Genomic DNA, 22,788 nt, shown 5'->3' with positions numbered 1-22,788 from the left:
TTACCTCAATTCTTAGTTGTTAAGAAATAAGGGCAAGTTAATTCTGGATTATGACCTGAAAATAACATAGCGAATCAAATAAAACAGCCATAATATTAATGATTTATTAATATTAATAATGATTTGTGCAAAATATATCAACATTAAATTATTATCTCGAGTAATAAAATTGCCTGTACATTCACTTTTGATACATGGACATACACTTTTAAAATTAGCAATTTCTCGATAAAATACACTATCATCATTCATCAATAGTCACAAGTAGTCGAGCATCGGAAGACCGGGTCTCTCTTCTCTTTGTTCACCTTTCATAAGATACACAGTTTACTATATAACTGTAATATACGCATAACCGCCGAACAGCACAGTGCGTCTGTGTTTATATACTTGGTTGTGTAAATGTATGTAAAATGGTATTTTTCCAAAATTATCCACGAAAACAGAGATGCTAAGATTTCAACTAAATCTGTATAATTACAATAAAAATGTATTCAATCCAAAATTTATGCATACATTATTATTAGATTTTAAACGTCATTTTCTGTTTGAATGATTGGAACAAAACCAATTTGCCTTTTTCAATTATTATAAACAATCTGAATCTTGCAAAGGTATTATGTGCTTCTTTTCTTTCACCGCGCACGATTTTCTTCATTCAATTTCGTATTATCCTTTCTTCTTTTCTGGTGAAAGTTTAAAACATTGAAAATTTAACACTGTGATTGATATCGACAAGATAAAAGATGATTTATAGATTTTTAACAAGTTCAATACGTGTGTGTTTCGTATATCAATATACAAGTAAAAGAATTGGTAAAAAAATACATACTTAAGAATAACGTAAAATAATATCTATAACCATATATGTATCTCGTGCGTGGTGAGTCAATACCTCTCAACGTCTTTCAATAAACGCCGTATTCTAATGTTGTCAACAGCTTTGCACTGTACAGGAACACCATCATACTTTAATATTGTACATTTTCTATCGAATAGCCTAAAGATCAGGTAAAAAATAAGGCCTAGTATTTTTTCGTTTCATATGTATATATACATATATATACATACATATGCATGTATGTACATATATATGCTCTCAGTTATCGCATATCCATACATACATGCACATACATCTGTACAAGCATGTATTTATACGTACAGTTTTATGTATACCGAATTCAAGAGAACGAAAACTTCAATCGCGACATTCGTAAGAAAAATAAGAGAAGTAAGTTATTAAAAACTTCGAATGAAAGATATTTTACATACATGTATATAAAGTTATTATTCAAAAAAAAGTATACAGCTTTCTTGTAACCCAATCTTTCGTTACGTTCCAGTTATAAATAGACAGTCGTGAATTAAATAATGTAACATACTACGAATCGAAATTTTAATTTCTTTTAATCACTAACGATATTCAATGTTTTAATGACAATTGTGTAAGTCTATAAAAATAAAATACTTAATAAAATAAAATTCGCTGAATCTGCAATATGCTTATAAACAACAATTATATTATCATAGTCTTCCTAAATATTTAAGATATTACATAAAGTATCAAAAGTTTTACCATTATTTTTTTCTCCTATGTAAAACCTTACCTGGAAAATCTATATCTAGTTTTATCGAAAAGTACTCGATTTTCAGAAATGAAACAATACGTTTAAATATCTTGTATTACCTGATCACAAGCTTAACTTTAATACAATTAGAAATATCGCTCATTATAACTGATCCTCTTTCTTAACATTTGATTCGATAGTTAATTTAGTACTTTACGTTGAAGGAATGCTCAAAGCTAAACCCTTAGACAAACAACAACTTCAACAAGTCAGCGATATTTCAATTTGCATCAAATTTTCCATACCTGTACAGTTGAAGAATCAAATTTAGTTAAAAATTGTATGCAATAAGTTTAGTACACAGTGTAGACTCATTTAGATTCATTTGTAATCTACAATACTTTCTTTCCTTAACGACCACTTCTACACCTTCTTCGTTCGCGATAAACTTCGTTGGCAAAATAAGACGTTCTCTCGTTGTACATACGCGCGATATAGTTCAAGAATCAGTCTCGATTTTGCCTTCGATGTAACCCTCTCTTAAGTATTAATTTCTTTTTGTAACAGAAAATATGAATGTGAGACTATCGAAACGAGTTCACAGTATTATCAATATGCTGTCAGAGAATAGTAAAGAAATGATAAGAGACGTGTGATTATACACTTGGTTCCGTCAGAGGATCGGGTTGCAAGCGTTCCACTCGATAACGATTGTATTGTCGATAAGGCGTTCTCGTTTGATCATTGTCCGTGATCACTCGTGTTTTATGAGGAATTAAGTTTTCATAACGTCCCATCAACCAATCCTGACATAATCGGTGTTGAACATCTGCAACATTCTTGGATACCCAAGCCGCCAGCCATTGATGGAACTTTGAATTCAAGTGTTTTGTAACAGCTGGATGACACTGTTGAAAAAGCAACTAATTAATAAATATCATGAGTATCGTTAATTTAAAAAAAAATAAGACAAATTTTTAATCGTAGAACATACCTCCCTGGCACGACTGAAAGAATTTTGTTTATACAGGAATGCTTCCTTACTAGCAATATAAAGCATTTGGTAACTATTGGGATTAAATCTACACTGGGTTTCATCGGAATTGATAATGTCAGATGTATCCCCAGAATCTGCTAATCTTAAACCAGGAGGTCGCTTTAGAAGCGCATCCACAGAATCCAGTGATTTTTCTTTGTCAGTTGATCTAAAGAAAGATAGAAAGGAAAGGCATTCAAATATTATATCTTATCAACAGAGTTATGATTTTAATTATAAAGAGATTTAAATGATACTTACCCTGCTGCTTTATCTGGTTGATTGGTGTTAGGCACTGATGCTGACATCATTCTTGCAGCTTTTTTCCTCCACTGTCTAATATTACGGTAAAGAAATACAGGCTTACGTCCTGCCAAGATTCTGCCTAAAGAACTCCAACCATTTCCATCCATCTACAACAATCATTTCATGTTAACTTTTTTAACAGGTACAGCTTAATACATGTATACATACAATTTTAATGATATCATTCATTGTATTATTATGAGTAATTAGTACTAAGTTTAACATACTTAAGTTAAGAGCTCTTATTACAGCACAATTGCAAAATAATTTATTACAATATTTCACACCTCGTACTAAATTACAAACATTCCTCTTGTATAGAGCTTACTCTCTTTCTAAAAGTAATAAAATGTTTTAAGTAAAAATGATAAACTACAGCAAAATACAGAAACAAATGAAAGATATATAAAAATAATCAATTTTCTATATACAAAAGAAAAACGAAATTTTCTTAAGGGTACTCGTTCAAAAGGAATTTAAATTTTTTTATGCTATCTTCATTTTTTGTAAGTAAGTTATATGTCATTATGTGATTGTCATTATACACTGACACGTACTGAATCGCATACGCATCAATAAATAACTATACTCTACAAATAAAATTTATTAACAATTAACTTGGGAAAACGTGGATACATAAGAGGATGTTCTTTAAAGAACGTACGAAAAAGATTTAACGGTTTTCGGGGGTTTATGCATGAAAAAGAGCAATAAGCGAAAATAAACCACATTCAAAATATCTTGTAATCTGTTGTTTTACTATTTTGTAGCATGTTACTGATACTGTATAAATGACTAGGAATAAGTAACAATTCTTACGTGTTAACAGTACTTTATAATGAAATTATTAATTGTAGTTCAGAAATATTCATTCATAAATTTATCATTATATAATAACAATATGTAACAGCAACTATATTGAGTCTTAGTACCAATAATACTTAAAAATAATAAAACAAATTTGTCCAATAATTTTGTGTAAGCAAAATGAAATCAATTAAACGAACACGAGATGAAATGAAAGAAAATGAGCTTAAAGTAACATTTTCAGGTCAATTTTCAATCCATGTACATTCACAGACGACGAGTGAACTTTTTCAATCGAAAGCATAACAAAAAAGGCGTGGTATTGATATGATTCGAATGAAATTCTAACTTATATGGCGGCTTTACTATTTTAAAATACAAATGTGTTAGAAAAGAGATATATTACTCTTAATATACATATGTGTATACATATATATACGTATATATTGTATATATACATATATATATATATATGTGTATGTGTGTGTATATTTATCACCATTTAATGTTCAGCACACATGATATAATATTGAAATAATAAAACAGAACAACAAATCGAAGCTAAATGAGAAAAAATATGTAAAATAAAAATCATATAAGGACAAACATAAAAATTTTAATATCTGAAATTAAATATCTCTCTGTATGATTACTAAGTATTTAAATATAGTATTATGGAATATTCATTTTGCATTGTTTTTTGTCTCGTTTCATTCGTAAAAGCACAGGCAAAGAATTCTTTTATCTTTCTTTGTCGTCACAAAAAATTAATATCATCGGAGAATCAAAGTAATAAATTTAGTGGTACAAAATGATGTTAGACAATAATGTTTAAAAGCATTGTTCATGTATTTCAATATCTCTCTTCTATACAATATTATTGTTTATCTATTATTATATGTATATTCGTTTCATATACAGATTACAGTTACAAAATATATATATATATATGTCTTATATATATATAGAGTTTAAAATTCACTGCATAAAGTGAAAACGGAGATATGAGCTTATAACAATCACATAAAATCTGTCTGCACATACGACCTCATAGTCTCAATGAAACTATATTACAAATGTCATAGTAACGTTTAAATCAGATCATTTGTGGCAACAATTACATATATATGTGTATATATATACATATATATGTGTGTGTAGGTATATATATATATATGTATATATATCGTTTAAATTAATTTAAATTTGTGCCACGTTATCTAATAAAAACGTATTGAACTGTTAAATAAACGAAAAATATATAAATACACGTACATGATACGTGTAGATTTTCTCTCTCTATATATATAATAGCGCTTAAAATTCCATGATGCAGAGCCTTGTCAGGAAATGCATGTTTTACATTTTGTACAAAATACGAAGATATCATTCAATGAGGAAACAACGTTGCGAACACTGCATCTGAAAATCCACTTTGCGTCATAAACGTATTTGTATAACTGTACAGAATACTATGGCAAAGAAAACTAAGAAATAGTACCTGTTTTTCCATAAAATATACAAAACGTAGATTTTTTTATCTCGACGTCAAACAATAATAATAATAAAATTAGCAACGTATTTCTAAATAGTTGTTTGATTTCAAAAAAGAAATCCTAAACGCGACAAAACATTAAAAGCACATTTTTTAATAACGAAATCTGATAACTCGTCGAAACCTAGGAAAGAACAAAGAACGATTCGATAAAAATTACTCTTCCGACATTAAAACTTAATGCTTGATGCTAGCTAACTTTTAATAACTAACAATTTTTATAGTCTGCACTGTAAAAAATTATTAAGGACCTTCGATAGAATTATACCATTTCCACGAGAAGAATGTAATTACACAGAATGAAAGTTCACTAGAGTACCAAACAAACAAAAAAAAGGGGTAAAAGTAATGGACCTTCTCAATGGAAAAAGCAACAGCAGAAACCGAGAGAGTTAAAGCTGTGAAACCTTTGGCAGATATTCGAAATTAGTTCGTGGGATATCAACGCTTCATACTGTTACGTTCCTTTCAGTTGGAGCTATGAATTAATGAAAAGATACAAGTGATTTTCTATTTACATGCTATGCCATATAATCTTTGCTTCACTACTTATACATTAATATGTACATAGCAAAGAATTATCATACACCTGCATTTCACAGTGGCGCAACAGTTAAGCCAGGAACACACTTGGTCCACGCCAATAATAACGCTACTTCCAGTTTCTCTTTTTAATGTTCAAGCTAGAATCAATGCATACTATGATCTTACATATCACACTACACCTTTTAAATCAAACGAATCTAATTCGAAGAATGCAATATAACACGTCGAACTGTGTGGCGTTCGCGTAATTGAAAATCTTCTAAATAGGTTGGTATACCCTAACCTAATGCCTAAAAATTATACAATTTTAATACTTCGTTAACATACCCTAATTTAATAGTACGGAAATTTCCCAAGCTTTTTTCGTTAATATCCGTAAGGAATCATAACACACGCAACCTTTGGAAATCCAATGTTCCAAAAATGTCCAAAACGTTATTTTATCATATAATACACCTTCTCTCAGCATGCGTATCTTTTCTTTTATCTTTATCTACTTTGTGAACTTGATAGTTACTCTGCCATAATTAGAAGTTTCGTAGTAATAAATTGAAAGTTGGAGCGATCAAAAGACAGAAAAAGCCACGATTACCCTGCATAATGTGATGTGGCGTGGAAGTAATGTGTTCACGAGTCAATATCCATATTTCCTTCCCAAAGGCTTCACTAATGTTCGAATGTATGATAGCGAAATGGTGAAATTTTACAAGTTAGTAGATGCATAGTATCTCTACCAGTCGACCAAGTTGCGTATCAAAACATATGTACAAATTTATATCAAATATTTACATATTTCTTTTTAAATTCTATCTCGATAATAAATTCTAGAAATTATGATCTTATCTAGTTTATAATAATAGTAAGATGAAAATGAACTAAACTTTAAGAATTGACCGATATCAAATGTTATGTTCTTTTTTTCTTTTATGCTAATATTTTACATTCATTTATGGCACTGCTCGGATGACTTCATTTGTGTATGCCGTGTCCCCTTGATGTTTCTTTTCATCATTTTTGTACATTTGCAAAATGAGTTAAATGCTCGTTAATATCTTTCATCTCGTAACTATACTTCTGCTGTAACTAGTTAATTTTATCATTCCTTTTCTAAAGAAACTTGAAGTAGACAATTACGGAGACAGTATGATAAAGCATAGTACGATTTAATTGTATATGTGAAAATTTTCCTTGTTTGTTTCGTTGGCCGATTCTTTTCAAGTGAGAGATTCACGGGAGAATCATGTTTTCAACATGAAAGCAAATTAATGAATTTAGTACGTACTCTTATTTCTTTTATAAGCTTTTGAAGCTTTATACAATCATTTATAATATTTTTATTATTATATAACAAACAAAAACAACAAACACAAATAAAAAGAAGTTATTAGATAACCACATTATTAGATAAAATATAAAATAAAATTTAAAAACAACCGAAACTTGGAATCTTTTTTGTACGTAAATGTAAATATCGCGCACTTCCCTCCCTTTTATCGAACGCACGAACTTCCTTTCGACCCTAAATAAAAAGTAAAGAAGATATCACCGGATGAAAGAATAAACCCTTGCATAGAAACTCGCATGGATAGACAAAACTTATTTACGCCGTAAAAAACGAGGAAGCAAAGCAGTGACTCGTGTGGAGCAGTATACTTCTAAATGCCTTCGATAAATCTTCGCGTTTGAAAATTTGAAAAAATTACTATTGAGATATCGTTGTTTCACTATAAATCGATATTTAAAATATAGAAATATAATTTGTAATTTGTGGTTTTTCGCATAACATGTAATGGTATTGCAATGCACTAATAGTGCGAATATATAGAATAAAGAATGGGGATTCGTAGTGCACTATACTCTCTTTTCCTATTTTTCTCTTATCTTTCTCTTTACTTAATTTACAGCACCACAATGGACGCGCTCAGATGAAAATCATATCTCTCTTATCTCTTTAAACGTTACGAAAATAAATATATGACTTTCCATTCTTTTTCTTTTATTTTAGCATTTAAAAGAATATTAGTTCATTCTGCTTATATGTATACAAAGTTCTGCAACTTCTATATAATGACAAGCATGAACCAGTGTTCTGACCCCATTCGCGTGATAAAGCATTGGTGATAGCAGACCGTATATGGCTACGTAGCTTCCTCGTATTAGCAAACAACCGATATTATATGCTACGATGTTCATTCCTAAAATATTTTCTACTTCTTTTTTGATATCTTTCTTTAAGGAAGTCAACAATGATTCTCTTGAAGACCGAGTTTTTTTTTTGGAAAGGCGTCCGACTGCGAGATCAAACGTTTCACACACGAATACCTCTGGTATAATTTTATAGTATGATCACACGAAATAATTAGAAGAAAGTTTTTTTTTAGTAAGCTTTCGTTCTTTGGGACACTAGTTGTACACTGAATGACAACAGTACAACTTCCAATCACAGACATCAAATACGAATGAATGTAAACTTCAACGTTGGCAATGATTATGAAAAGGGATGTGGATCCTATACCTTCTTGCTAATGTCAGTGTTCTTGCGCTTTCTGCCCCTCCCCCCCCTTGCTGCCTGGTCGTTACTCACAGGATGATTGGTTGTTGGCTCATTGTCTGTTAAGGTAGGGGTGTCTTTCGGGCTAGTCTGACCAGCTGGAGCAGAAAACCTCTCAACATATGTAGACCACTTTTCAGATACCGTAACTCCTTCCCTTTCTCTTTCCCTACAACTGTTGTCCATCGCTTCATCACCTTCCGTATCCAACAATTCCATTGTTATTTTACAGTCTTTCTTATACTGCAACAATAAAATGTTTTACATGTAAAACGCGTTTCGTTTAATTTACGAAAAAGTAATATTTTTTTATTCATAATTTGTTCGTATTCGTAGGATATTACCAGCTGTGATTAAGAGATACATTAACATATGGTTAATGTTCATGAATCAAATAGAATATTTTAGTATTTTTAACATATATAACAGTGAATTATAAGCTTCTAAAATAAATGGTAGCAATAGCTTTGTCATTCGCAAAATAAGTATTCTGAAAAATCGAAACTTACAATGTATATCTTAAAACAATTTTCGTCCGCCATAGCCTTTTCAGCTTTACGCTGATACGACATCTCTGCACCGAGTCTCATGTATGCTGTAGCACATAAACCACCTGCACCACTACTTTCTTTCGGTTGTCGTTGCTCTCGCTGGAATAATTCCATACACTGCTGGCATATAAGATCTGAGACCAAATGCTGTAACTAAAAATTGTATATTTTTGTTTTAGAATCCTGCTATAATTATAAAATTATAGTAATTTAAAAATTTTTTAAATCTAATATGCATATACTTACTTGTCTCACAGCGTATGTTACAACCTTATCTAACGTAAAAGCGATATATGCGTGAATACCGAACATTTCTCGTAAGGTATCCTCATATGCGGTACTTTCCATATTACCGTCTAGCACATTCTTAACCATATCCAAAAATGCAGGATAGTAATCCTCAATTTCAATTTCATCTATATCAAACATATCAAGAATATCACATTAAAATGAACTATATTTTTTTCGTACAAACAAAACTACGTTTTACACTTACTTTTAGGTTTCAACCGTAATGCGACAGCTGTGCTCTCTTTACGCTGCTGTTTGTACCGTGATTCCTCTTCAGCAAGAGCCACAGCCCGGTCGTACATTTTTGTTAATCTTTCACATAATATATGATGTAACCTTAAAAAAAGGTACCAATTGTTGCTACCCATGAAGAGCGTGTACGCTTCTTCAGGATCATCCGACATCGCATGGATCGGTACTTTGATATCAGGTTCGGTTTTAATAGACGTGGAAGACGGAATCGGAGATACCGGCGCCTTATTCCTATTTGCTTGGAGGCCACCACCACCCAATGGAGAGGTATTCATCGTTACTGACTGAGAATTACTACACGCTGCTACATTGAGATCTTCCTTCTCATCTGTAACAGCGATACTTGTATAAAATAAATTGCTTTGACTACAAAATAGTAATAATTTATCAAATTTAATGCATACCGTCTTCATCCCTTTCATCGTCACTTAGTTCCTGGCGTGGATGGAAGAAAAGATCAGGTATAAAATGCTTCAACAAAAGCTTTATTCGTTGCTTGTCTTCCTTGTGGATGGCCGTTTGACGCTTCACATGATGGATAAGAAGATTAGCTGCATCATCTAGGACAGACTTATCTTTGTAAGGTAATACAAGGTGTGGACCGCTATTATTTTGACCATCCCCGCTACCATCGTCTACCTGCTCGTGTCTCTGCAAAATAAATTATTCTTAAATAGTGAGAAGCATAAACTTACCTAGAGGAAAAACAGTTACAAACCTCATCGTATAACGTTTCAATTTCATTAAATAGGCTCTTGGACCTTAGGGCCTTAACATCGTTCTGCTTGAAATTGATACCTTGATGATCCAGAGACTTCAAGTAGTACTTTTCGTTTTGTTCTCTCCAGAGTTTATTGAAACCTTTTTGCGCTTCCCGCCACTCTTCTTCCTTACTCTTTAATCGACGAAGAACTACTGGTACTGCTACTACAGGATTTTTCTTAAGACCATCTATAATGTCAGCCGCCTTATCGCCGTATATCCTCTTCAAGGCTCTCTGATGAATTGTAGGCGAACAACCACCGAGACAATCGTCGAGCTTGAATTTCTGAAGTTCTTCTTGGCTCATTCTACTCATTTTCTTATGGACACCCTCGAGAACTCTGATCGTTGACGCGTTAGTTTCTATTACGCCATCCAACTCAAATCGTTCATCTTCGCAACGATAAATGAATTCCTCGTACTGAGTTTTCCTAAACATTCCAACCCAATAAAAAATAATTCTACTATTCAACAATAAATATCACATAAAGGAGATATAAAAATTACGAACCTGGATGTTACGAATGTACTATCTTCTGACCAAGTCGGGAATGAAACCCATGTATCGTTGAGAACTTCTTTACACAGTTGCGTTCTTCCTGTACACTTTGGTTGAACGTAAGACTTTGGTAACGCACAGTATGATGCCCCTAGACGCTTGCATGCCGTGTAGTCAATTTCCATCGCCAGATCACCTTGCGGTCTCTCTTGATGACTTCGTACAACATTATTTGGTAGCGCTTCAACATTTAAATTGCCACTTGCATTTGTTGCGTTGGTACTAGAAGACTCAGGCAAGTGGCCCAGGAAATCTTTAAACCACCGCAATAGTTCAGGAAAACGACCAAGAAATGGCGTTACTAACTGCACCAACTCAGATTTAGAAACTATCTCTTGATTAAACAAAACCAAACATCTAAGGAAATTTTCGTATACTTCTTGCGATCTCAACGCTTTACGAACCTAAGAATATAATAATACATATTTTTTTATTATGCATTTATTTCATTTTTCCTTTCCTAATAGTATGAAAATAAAAAATTGAAAGTACTAACCTTATCGAAGAAAGCATAATCATTGAGACTGCCATATTTTCCAGCTTCGGCTATAGTAACACATTCACGCATAGACGATACTTTAGGCTTTTTCAGAGGTGGACCATGCTGTATATGGTGAGAGTTTCCAGCTGTTACCGAAGGCGAAAACGACGGACTTCTTTTCAATTGTCCCGTATTGTGACCAAATTTTTGTACACTATTAATATCTCGTATACCAGATCTATCTCGCTCTCGGTCACGATCTCTATGATCGCGATTTTCGCGTTCTATTGTACTAGTACCGCTCGATTCTCGAAGATCTCTCGAAATATTTCCCGAATTATTATAAGGTGCTTTAGGTCCCAATGGTTTCTTGACAATTGTTGTGTGATCGTTAACTGTAGCAGTCTTGTTACTCTAAAATATTGTCACCAAAACATTAATAAAAGAAAATTTTTTTTAAGTAAAATTTTGTTTTATATTAATTTTATAATACCCATCCTACCAACGAACTCTGTTGATTAGTAGCATCCGGCAAAAATTGTCCAAACTCAGCCAGCAAATCTTCTTGATTTTCAAATAACTTGGCAACTTGGCTATAAACTTCTGCCTCCGTTAAATGTTTTGCCCCACTAGATGCACCAGATCCACTCGTACCACCCATGTGTCCAGATTCTTTTAAATTTCGCTGCTCTTTCTGATAAGTATGCAGAATTTCTAAAAATCTTTTATACTTGTCTGGTTGACCTTGGAATCGATTCTGAAATTATAAACAAATTAAGTGAATATCTTACATTTCTTATCGCATTCTGTAATTGAATACAAACCTTAATTTTGTTAACATAATTAATCGCATGATTAAACTCAACTGGTTGGCTTTGTTGAGTTTGTCCACTAGTAGGTATACCATCTTGTGCTTGACTCAACGCTTGACTCACAGCCTGAGCTTGAGCTGCACTAACATGTGAATTATTGTATGCCTGTACCGGTGGTGGTGAAGGTGCATGTACTGTCAAACTATTATTCGATATATTATTTGCCAGAGAGTGGTGTATGTTTCCGGTCCTAATTTCAAATAGCATGTAAAATATAAATTATCGATTTATTCCGCAAAAACAGTAAAAACTAATATATAAAATATTGATAATATCCTACCCTTGCATTATCTGCAATACTGGAGGAGCTTTCGCTGGTTGTGTTGGTGGACTTGCAACAGGAGGTGAACCAACATTCACAGTGCAATGATGCTGTGACAAGCTAGTGCAAGTGTGTGTTGCTGTTGGACTTGGCATACTAACTGACACTTGAAATGCATATCCTTGCTCATTTGCTTGCACCTCTATTTTGTACCCAGGTGGAAGAAAGGTATTGAAACCAACAATAAGTTCAGGATGCCCTTTAAATAAATGGCTCACTCTTGTTATTACTCCTGGTGTATCTATGCTTTGAGACTTAAATTCTTTCATAATATCCAAGAAATCATTATACACCTAAAATTAAACATGTTTATGAAATAAAATATGATTATTGTAACTCAGATAATTTTAATAATGATAAATCTACCTGGGGCTGATCACTGAATTTGTACTTTACTTGATCTAAATAAGATAATGCATCTTCTACTTTTAATCTCTGAAATTGTTGGGAACCACTGCCACCACCTAGGCTTGTGCCTGGTGGGGTAGAAGCTAATGGTGTTACATTGCCAGAATGAACCTATAAGAGGTATAAAGAAATTTTTATACAAAATCTCTTGTTAATTAAAAATATCATATTTTAATAAGAACTGATTTTCAATGTTTTATCCAAAATACAAGCCTTAGACCCATGCTTTTACATACTTATACAGCTATTATTTTCAATAAATCTCGATATCTGTAATTTATTTTAACTTATATACATTGTCGGATATAAACCTTATGCCTTATTGTTGGTTGCTGTTGACTATGGACCTGACTTTGTGTTCCTGGTGTAGGCTGTTGGGAACCCATACTATGGTTACTCCCACCACCTATTCCACCATGTAAACCTCCACCAGTATTTACACTGCTACTGCTACATGTAGAAGTGAGTCCTGCAGATCCACTTCCCTGCACATACAATTGATAATAATTGCACAATCTATAAATCTAATCTTTACAAGTTTGATTATATTCCTGTACATATAAATTGGGAAAAAATGTACATATAGAAGTATAGTGCTGTTATTATCCTCTGATTATCCAATCTTATTATTAATACAAGGTGAAACAATTAGTTGTACAAATCTTATTTGCACAAAAAATTAAATAAAATTTCTTAATTGTATTTTCATCAAATATATACATAAAAATGAAGCGATGTTATCGAACAATAACAATAATGTCGTATATTTATTTTACAAATAAAGGTACTCCATAGTAGATAGAGATAGGTAGAGATTTATTAACGTGACAGTTAAAAAATTTTTAAAAACGTAATAGGAGAACGTTCAATTCGATAGACCGCTTTTAAGCCGATTAATTTCATTTGCTCCCGCATCGCTCTGTTTTATTATATACCAGTAATACCTGAAAGACTTATGAATAACAATGTTACAAGAAAGAGGAAACATTAAAATATACAATTTCATTTTAACAAAGAAACTATAAAAAAAAGATTGAAATTATATAAAGCAATTAAAAAATAGTAAAAAGCATAGAAAAATGAAAAAATGATGTAGTTGTTTTGCAGCTCGTTACTGTTGTTATTACAATGTAGATAACACGCACCTTAATGGGGGACGGGGCCGCGGTCGGCACTACAATTGCTCCAGTATATTGCTGTTGAGCTTGGGCAGTTCCAAATTGTATGCTGCCCGGCATTTCTTTCGAAGCAACTGATCGAACTGCTTGGCCAGGTACAACAACGCCTATTCCACTGCTTGAATGGTACTCCAAACTACCTCCTCCGCCACTTCCTGCACTCACTGACGAGTGCTTTAATGTTGCTGCTGCTGGTGATGCTACGTCGTCCAGCCCGCGAACGCGTTTCATCGCAGATCACATTGGAAATGCTACGGATTGAGAAAGATCTTGATCAGAGATCTTCTTTTCATCCCGATATTAATCATATCTTGTTTAACCCTAAAAAGCTGCCATCAAAGGAAATCACACTAACGCATTTCACACTGCATTAATTTTATACGATTTGTCATTTAAACCACGTATCACGAGTGAAATTTAATTTCCTCATAATTATAGCTATCAATAGAAAAGTTAAGAAAAGCAATTAAATATTTTATTACTATTCCATATTGGATAAGAAGTTGTTGTTCCTTGTGGTTATAAATAACATTACGGCGATATTATTATAGGTACACTATGGATTTTTTGTATTTATGGAAAATTTGAAGAATGCATAATACGAGAAAATTTATCAAATATCAGAAGTATAGTGTTTTCTATAATATTTGGTAGATAAAACAATTTTCTATCAGATCCTATTTTCTAAATTACATTCTCAAAAATATTAATCTGCATAAAAACCCACAGTTTATTAATTATAACTAATAACTATGCGTCTTCATATTTTTATGAATGTAATTAAAAAATGAAATTTAGAAAATTGTTTTACTTATTAATAAATAAGATTTTGGATATTTCATATATGTTCGCATAGTATACATTTCTGTGAATTTTTACAACTTGATATATTTTTAATTATATTCTCAAAAATAACGACAGGACGATAATATTAAAATAAAATTCGCATGGGGTGAGATTTCGCTTATGATAGCCTTCAAGGGTTAACATCGAACCTATGCGATACACAACCATTGTATTTATCCTCAAAGCTACGATAAAACACGACGCAGCAACTCTTTCGCGGGTATCGTGGCGTTTAGCGCGCCATGAGCAGAAGACAGAAAAGGTGTAGTAGGGTTCGAAAGTGTTCGGTGATGGTATTGTTTCGTTTAAGGTGATAAAATGACGTGATCGACGATGCATCCGCACTACCGTTGACTAACGTCGTAAGTACATAAATACGTAGTACTGCCGTGTAGAAAAAACATTCGATAAATTTGATGTTTCCTTTCTAGATCGATTTAAATTTACACGACGATGTTCGGAATTTTGAAAGCACCGCGCGCTCGATCACCGTGTGACAGAACTTCCGAGGAATCTAAAACAGCGCGAGCACTTTCCCATAACTTCGAACAACATCAAACTTTTTCGCTCCTAAAATAATAGTATAATGAAAAAGGTGAAAATTTCGTCATCATTTCAGTGAAAGGAATGAATATGTAATGGTAAATTAGGAAAACTGCATTGGTATTTATGTTGATTTTTAATACGTCGATCTCAATATGAATATGTTCGAAATTATTTCTCTAGAATAATATAAGAAAGCCGTTAAAAATGTATCACTTAATTTTCTAATTAATTTTTGAAAATTCAAAATTACTATACATTTTCTTGCTCGATTTACAGTTAAAAATAATTGAATTACTCATACTCGTAACTGTTATATATATATTGCATAATATAAAATAATTAAAATACACGTGGTTTGCATTTCCATTATATTATTATATTTATGACAATAGTAGGAAATAAATCATACGTTAAATATGAGTATATCCTTTCTGAAATCTATTCCAAGATATATTTAGGTAATATAACCTCACACAAAAATGCAATAAATTTGTTAAGTTTAAAGTCACTAATAAATTTGGGGTGAAAGAAATTTTTCTTGCAATGAATATTGATGTTTACTATTAAGAACTACTACCTTTTGTAATCTATTGTTTTATTTATTGATTTAGTAATCATTTATTACTGTTATATATTTTGACCTGGCACGCTGTCATGTATATCCCTTATACTTTACACTTCTCGGTCAATGTAGACATTCGAAGAGTAAAAGTAAATTATAAAAGTGGGAATAGATAAAATATTTTATGAATGTACTTTTTATGTGCTAAGAAGATATTCCTGCAAGATTATTCACAGCTACACAGAAATATTTCGTTGTGCTATTATATATCACTCGAATCTATAATTAGTTTTTTATCAATAACAAAATGTAGCTATAAAGGATTTATGTCCTCTTCGCATACGCTTTGATATTTGCAGTTCTAGAAGCACAACTGCGTTTCTTTGCTCATTATTTTATTCTCATTTGTGAAAACTAACAAATTTCTTTCTTTCTAAGTTTTACATCTTTCTAGAATAAAAGTAAGAAAACGAGCGTAGAAACCAACAAGGAAACAAGACAATTTTAATTCACACATTCACTAATGTAACATATTATAAAACATATTACTGTAAATTTCCTTGGTATAATAAAGTAAAAGAATGTAATATCGGTCTAATCCTACTGACATCGGGTTACAAAATAAGATGTAAATTTTCCTGATTGGAAGAAAGTTGCACTGAAACACAAAAGTGTTATAAAAATAATTATAACCTAGTGCTTCTATAGAACACAGTCTACATCCACATAGTAGTTTATGATGACCTTGCATGGATATAGAAATGTCAGTGACTTAGAATACAGTAAAAATCTCGTGGAAAAGATAATACATACCAATTTCCATTTGAAAAGAAGTTGAACGTCCTTGCACCAAAGTGAATTTCGAGAAAAGTTATCCAGTGAAGCAAGTGGTCGTTGAATGAAACGAAGTTTTGATCGGTAGGAAAGTTTGTGCAGTTCCACGAGGAGAGACGAGCGTCGGTGGAGTTTCTTCGTTGGGCAGAATTTCGATCCGCGATATCGAGCCTCGGTCGGGGAATTTCGCTGGGACACAGAGGAGACGAAATAGAGCCGGTAAAGCCAGCTGCACGGACGCGTACAGCCCGTGCTGCGAAGTCGTCGAAGCGAGGTTTGTCAGTGTTGCACGTTTCCAAACACTTCCCGGCCCTCGACGTTACGCAATATTCCACGTAAATACATAACACATTTTCCCGAGAGCTCCAGTGGAAAAATATTCGTCCTGCGGTGCTCCTTTTACAAAGGAGTCACCTCGAGTGTCGGGTATAAGCACTTTTCAGTACACTGGATTTTCTTGTCGATATATCGGTCCTTTTTCCAGCCGTCGAAACTGACTTTCCGCACAAAAGCTTCGGCCCCGTTGTTTTTTCACGACCAAAAAATCGACGAAGCCTGAACGGGCCGGTCGGTCTGGTCTCTCAGACAGGAATTCACTATGCTTTCTCGGATCTCCCTTTCAGAACCATCGAAATCTTGTCGTATGTGTGAAGAAACTCAGTAAAATGCACATTTTCGCGAGTACACGGACGAATTACCGCACTTTTTAAAAAAATACCCAAATGCAAAAGACATACTCGCACTCTCTCGAGGTACAAGGCAAACTATTGGATTTTGTATGGCAAACAAGGAACTGACTGGTCGTATAGCGGGATGAGGAAGGTGGAGGGGATCGCGCAGGACCGTATTCATCCACTAAGCGTCTCTGTTACCAACCACTCGGGTACCTCCTGCAAAGCATACGTGTGTCGCAGGCCTCGCGAGACTTCTCTTCCAACTTTCATTAATTGTGCATCGATTATTCTTCGACTACTTTTCTCCACTGTTTTCCACGACAAAGATATTGCCACGCACTTGCAATTTACTTTAACGTATCGGCATAGAATCACATGGAATGTAATCGCTACGAAATAATAGTCTTTCTCAGTCGTAGTTAACAATGACAATTACTAATCGTACAATTTCTTAAAATCGTATTTTCCTACGGTTATCGTTTCAACTACACTTTCTAGTCGTTTATTGATAGTTTAAGTTTCATAGAATTTCGGCCAATCCAAATAACTTCCAATTTCAGTTCTTGTTTCGAGCTTTTATATTGGTTTACATTATCGACGTTATTTTTATGACAATACTCTCGCAATAACTGGAGTGAGTTACGCGTAATATATTAATATTTAAGATACAACGTGTTTCTTACAAAACAGCTAATATCTATAGATATAAATACACTGGAAAAGAGAGTACACGAATACTCTCGAACAACATACCGCCAAAGTTTCATTCGAGCACTTCACGATATCAACTTCTCGTAAGTCACATTAATAAATTACCGAAACGTTAACAGCGATAGAAACTCCGCACATTCAAACTTCCGTTTGTTCGAATACTATTCTGATTTTTAAAGCATATGGAATTTTAATTACACCGCATATGACGATTTAACACAAAATCGACGGGATTCGCGTAACTTTTTACAAACTAGAATAACAACACGAGGTATTTTATGCGGATAGTATACTACGTAAAAAAAAACATAGCAGCCAGATAGGATGATATATACAAAATTGCATACACATTACATTTTTAACATGTTTATCGTAATAATTCATTTCTTTGGTTTCCGGTTATTAAATACTTCCATTACGCCAGGATTTACCTGTCGCGAAAAAATGACGAAGGAAAGTTTCGAAAAAGATGCTTATTGAGAGAAAAGTTGTGTCGCGTCCCGATGAAACTGTAGAATCGCTAGGTGCCTAATATGTTGTGAGTAGATACAGCCCTGAAAATTGTGGCGGCGAAGCCGCCAAGAGGCGCGCGCAGTCCACGAAATATCCAAGCGTTTCCCCGCGGCCGACATCTTCGTGCGGCCAACAGCTGTTCCGAAAGGCGAGCGAACTCCCCATCGTAATCTGGGTCATGGAAACTGCGCAAAATGGGTTGCACTTGCACCGAAATCGCGCATTTCTTCGAAAACTGGTCTATCGTCTCGAGAATTTCGTCTAATCCAATAGACTGAACTAGCACGCGGTACGTTATTATCCACACAATAAAATGCCATTCGAAATATGCAAGCTCCTGCGACCAGCCGTTGCATATCTGTCAACGTGCTTGACTGGTTCCCGACGAGAGAGCCGTGCGTCGATTGGCTGACGATTTTCGGGCATCGACCTACGCGCGAGCCTCGAAACCTGCTAATCACACAGGAAGCGTCTAAACGATATTCCTCCAATATACACAACGTGCACGTGGAAAAATCACGTTCTGTGTTTTATTACAAATTCAGTCTGGTTGATTATCTCTTCGTCGAATTATTCGATATTGTTTAAACGCGTTAGACGCTGAGCACAGCCGCTCATTCGTTACACACGCAAAACGCAATCTGTTCGATACGTATACATGTACCACGTGATTGATTCGGTACTTCTTTAACCTTTATTATTTGTAAATTTCCAAATTCTTTGGCGAATAATGTACTATGCTGGCCGTTCAGACGTGGTAATCGATACACATGTGATTAATGTTAAATGAATATTCGAGTTAGGATAAATTCAAACATTGAGTTATTTTAAATGTACAATCTTGATCTTATAATGTGTTCTCAACACGTTAAACCGATTGAGCATAGTTCTACGTTTAAAAGCTGTTTCTTATCATATTCTTTATATATTTCTTTTGTAATTGTTTAGAAATTTTTTTTTCAATAATTTTCTGCATGTTGTTGGTTCGAAAATATTTGTATTGTTGTAATATAGGTACTGAGCGAAATTAACACATGAATTTATCTTCAATGTCTTACATGTAATGTTTTATGTGTCAATTTAATAGGTTCCTTAACGGTACATGTGAATAAAGATGGAATAATATAAAACTGAGGAGAAGAAAAAAACGTTTAGGATACTAAAAGTTTAATATATAATAAAACAAAGTTTAGGACACTTAGAAAATGTTTAAAAAAGTAATTGTGGGTATATCTGGTGGGGTTGATAGCGCTGTATCAGCACTGCTTCTAAAAAATAAAGGTAATTCAAGAGAATAAAAATGTCTAGTATCGAATGATAATTTAGTACCATGTAAGTGTTAAGATTAGCACTGTTAAAGGATTCAATGTCACCGGTGTATTCATGAAAAATTGGGACATCAAAGATGAGACTGAAATTTGTCAGACTGAGGAGGATTATGAAGATGCACAATGGGTGTGCAAAAAATTAGATATTCCTCTTGTTGAAGTCAATTTTGTAAAAGAATATTGGAATAATATCTTTTCGTATGTATATGCATATTTGTATATCTTTTTAATTAATATTTTATCTTTATTAACTTTTGTAGCTATTTAACAGAACAATATGAGAATGGATATACACCAAATCCTGATATTTTGTGTAACAAGTACATCAAATTCGATCATTTCTTCAACTTTGCATGTAATAAACTTCAGGCTGATGCTATTGCAACTGGACACTATGTCAGAACCAGTTTTGGTTCTTACCTTGAACATTTTAAGCCAGATACAAGTAAATATAATTTTCTTAATGTTATTCTTAAACGTTTGCTTTAATCATATAATCAAATCCTATTAGTTTGACTATTTTACTAGATGTCAGCTTATTTCAAGCTCGAGATGCAGAAAAAGATCAAACATTTTTCTTGTGCCAAGTACCTCAACAAGCTTTAAGATACTCCATGTTTCCCCTTGGAGAATATTTGAAGAAAGACGTTAAACAAATTGCTTGGAAGGCTGGGTTGGACAAAGTTGCTCTAAAAAGGGAAAGCAGAGGGATATGTTTTGTGGGAAAACGAAATTTTCAAAATTTCATATCCAAGGTACAGCATGATAAGTTCAGTGTATGCTATTATTCCATTTTTGTATTAATAACTAAATAATATTTATAGTACATATCTGACAAACCTGGAGACTTTGTAGACTTGGATGATGGTCGGGTAGTGGGAAAGCATATGGGCTTTCATCATTGGACCATAGGGCAGAATATAAAAATTAGTGGTTTACCAGCTGCATACTATGTGTATAAGAAAGATATTAACACAAATAACATCATTGTAGTATGTAGAAAAAATTTTATGTGTTAATTATATTTTTTACTTAGATTAGATGTTGATGTATATATTAATATCAATAGGTAAAAGGAACACACAATTCAGCGCTATATTCAGAACTTATAATAACAGAAACTCCGTACTGGATATCATCAGAGCCAGAATTTAATAGTTTCTCTAGACTATTAAATTGCGATTTGCGCTTTCAACATAGAGATCCCTTGGTATCTTGCACAGTTCATAAAAATTTAAAGAATCAGTTAATAATACAGCTTAGTCAACCATTAAGAGCAATTACAGAGGGACAGGTAGAGTTTCTTATACATGACCCTTTTTTAATTATCGTATAATAGTGTTCAATAATATTTAACATTTATCGTATTTATTTCAGTTTGTCACCTTATATAATGGAGAAGAGTGTCTAGGTAGCGCTGTAATCTCATATTGTGGTCCATCATACTATAGTTTAAATCAAGAAGTAAAAATGGATCATTATCGAGGAAACAACGAGACACAAAAACAGATCGCGGACGCGAGTATATAGTATTGTACATAGTAATTTATTAACAAAAAAAGGAAATTATATTTGGGCATTTTAATATAGTTTTTATCGATTGAATATAAAATAAACATCGTACAAAATCTCTTTAAAGATTTTTTTTCTCCTTTATATTGATCGATAAGTCTCGATAATTGATCGATCTCGATTCTTATTTTCGCTAAATTCACCAATATAAGTATAACGAAATCATTTTCTTTGCAATCATCAAACAAAGAAAGATTGGTTGAAAGAAGCAAGCTGAAATTAGAAATAAAAGAATGTTTTTCCCACTTCTACTCGGAATCTTTGGTTAATCCGTCTCGTTATCGAAAAAATGATGAAATAATATCATTCTAGTGATTCAACTACAGATTTTATCAGTCGTATCTTCTTTTTTAAGTTTCGTACGTTCGTCAAAGCCGGCAAGCAACCACGATAATGACCGCCGAAGAAAACGAAATTTATGGCTGCAACATAGTATATTGGAATTTCTTATCTAACCATGAAGAATGTATTAATAGAAGAAAATCACAAATCTATAGTGAGTTAATTTGTAAACTGTAGCAAGAAAAATTTATAGTTTAAATTTTACGAAATGATCAATATAGATCGTGGTCACCTCTGTGATACTTCGAACGTTTTACTCGTCACGGACAAAATTAAAATTGGATAAGAAAGAGAAGGACAAAGTAACAAAAAGTAACGAAAATTTTACAACGTAATAGTCGATCAACTTGTAATATTTCCATCGAAATTTTGCTTTTTATCCCATGACGACTCAATGTTGTCCACCTACAATTTCACCGTATTTGAACAAATAGTGATATGATAGTGATATCTCTGGTATCTTCACGGACAAGGACTTGAAACGCGTTTTATATGGTAGTGACAATTGGCGCGATGCGTAACGGAAGAAAAATCGGAACTACCGATTGTCCCATTCGTCTTTTGAAGTTCCTACGTTCATCTTAAAATGGCAATCAGTGTTGGCGATGAGAAAAAACTTAATAACGGCCAGGTCACGTGTAGAATGTAAAACAGCGCGACGCGTTATTGAACGATAACTGCAAGTTATTAGGGTCGATTGACGAGTAACTGGACGTAAGGAGCGCGTAAAATGCCTCTCGCGGTGTGCGTGCACGTACAGAGCTCCGCCTCGATTGTTGTTGCCCTCGCTATTGGCGTTGACCGCCGACGTTACA

The 22,788-nt window shown here is 33.3% G+C and overlaps 2 protein-coding genes and 1 long non-coding RNA gene across 8 annotated transcripts; 2 read left to right on the top strand and 1 right to left on the bottom strand.

Moving 5' to 3' along the window:
- Nucleotides 1-79: 79 nt before the first annotated feature.
- LOC126872356 (paired amphipathic helix protein Sin3a) lies at nt 80-16,961 on the bottom strand. Of its 2 annotated transcripts, none has more exons than XM_050632212.1 (18): nt 16,813-16,961; nt 14,013-14,296; nt 13,179-13,352; nt 12,826-12,978; nt 12,418-12,752; nt 12,090-12,327; nt 11,768-12,022; nt 11,281-11,679; nt 10,737-11,188; nt 10,182-10,656; nt 9,868-10,114; nt 9,417-9,791; nt 9,167-9,336; nt 8,879-9,073; nt 8,334-8,612; nt 2,866-3,017; nt 2,563-2,773; nt 80-2,476 (listed from the first exon to the last, which is right to left on the bottom strand). In XM_050632212.1, exons 2-18 carry the CDS (start codon nt 14,274-14,276, stop codon nt 2,225-2,227), a joined length of 4,626 nt encoding a protein of 1,541 aa, XP_050488169.1. In that variant the 5' UTR covers nt 14,277-14,296; nt 16,813-16,961; the 3' UTR covers nt 80-2,224. The 2 variants fall into 2 exon arrangements, with proteins under 2 accessions (XP_050488169.1, XP_050488170.1); XM_050632213.1 differs by having other exon boundaries at nt 8,403-8,612.
- LOC126872384 (uncharacterized) lies at nt 14,988-15,857 on the top strand. Its single transcript, XR_007691961.1, has 2 exons — nt 14,988-15,253; nt 15,323-15,857. It is a non-coding gene; the product is annotated as an uncharacterized LOC126872384 (long non-coding RNA).
- A 1,910-nt stretch (nt 16,962-18,871) lies between the features above and the next one.
- LOC126872373 (mitochondrial tRNA-specific 2-thiouridylase 1) lies at nt 18,872-21,691 on the top strand. Of its 5 annotated transcripts, none has more exons than XM_050632254.1 (8): nt 18,872-19,020; nt 19,819-20,012; nt 20,092-20,257; nt 20,320-20,504; nt 20,588-20,814; nt 20,884-21,051; nt 21,129-21,353; nt 21,437-21,691. In XM_050632254.1, the coding sequence occupies exons 2-8, from the start codon at nt 19,937-19,939 to the stop codon at nt 21,587-21,589; spliced, it is 1,200 nt and encodes a 399-aa protein (XP_050488211.1). In that variant the 5' UTR covers nt 18,872-19,020; nt 19,819-19,936; the 3' UTR covers nt 21,590-21,691. The 5 variants fall into 5 exon arrangements, with proteins under 5 accessions (XP_050488211.1, XP_050488213.1, XP_050488212.1 ...); XM_050632256.1 differs by lacking the exon at nt 18,872-19,020 and adding an exon at nt 19,027-19,410; XM_050632255.1 differs by lacking the exon at nt 18,872-19,020 and adding an exon at nt 19,027-19,485.
- The last annotated feature ends 1,097 nt before the right edge of the window (nt 21,692-22,788 follow it).

The sequence above is a fragment of the Bombus huntii genome, chromosome 13, assembly GCF_024542735.1.
Source record: "Bombus huntii isolate Logan2020A chromosome 13, iyBomHunt1.1, whole genome shotgun sequence".
NCBI classification, from domain to species: domain Eukaryota; kingdom Metazoa; phylum Arthropoda; class Insecta; order Hymenoptera; family Apidae; genus Bombus; species Bombus huntii.
Note: the sequence above shows the minus strand (reverse complement) of the source record. Positions and strands in the feature narration are given on the sequence as shown.

Excerpts from the sequence above, each read along its gene's own strand:
- LOC126872356 (XM_050632212.1), bottom strand. The coding sequence starts at position 14,276 with ATGAAACGCGTTCGCGGGCTGGACGACGTAGCATCACCAGCAGCAGCA. Across the intron at positions 12,328-12,417 it reads GTATTGCAGATAATGCAAGG|GACCGGAAACATACACCACT; the intron begins GTAGGATATTAT and ends ATTTGAAATTAG. Across the intron at positions 9,074-9,166 it reads TAACATACGCTGTGAGACAA|TTACAGCATTTGGTCTCAGA; the intron begins GTAAGTATATGC and ends TACAATTTTTAG.
- LOC126872373 (XM_050632254.1), top strand. The coding sequence starts at position 19,937 with ATGTTTAAAAAAGTAATTGTGGGTATATCTGGTGGGGTTGATAGCGCT. Across the intron at positions 20,505-20,587 it reads ACATTTTAAGCCAGATACAA|ATGTCAGCTTATTTCAAGCT; the intron begins GTAAATATAATT and ends CTATTTTACTAG. Across the intron at positions 21,354-21,436 it reads GAGCAATTACAGAGGGACAG|TTTGTCACCTTATATAATGG; the intron begins GTAGAGTTTCTT and ends TATTTATTTCAG.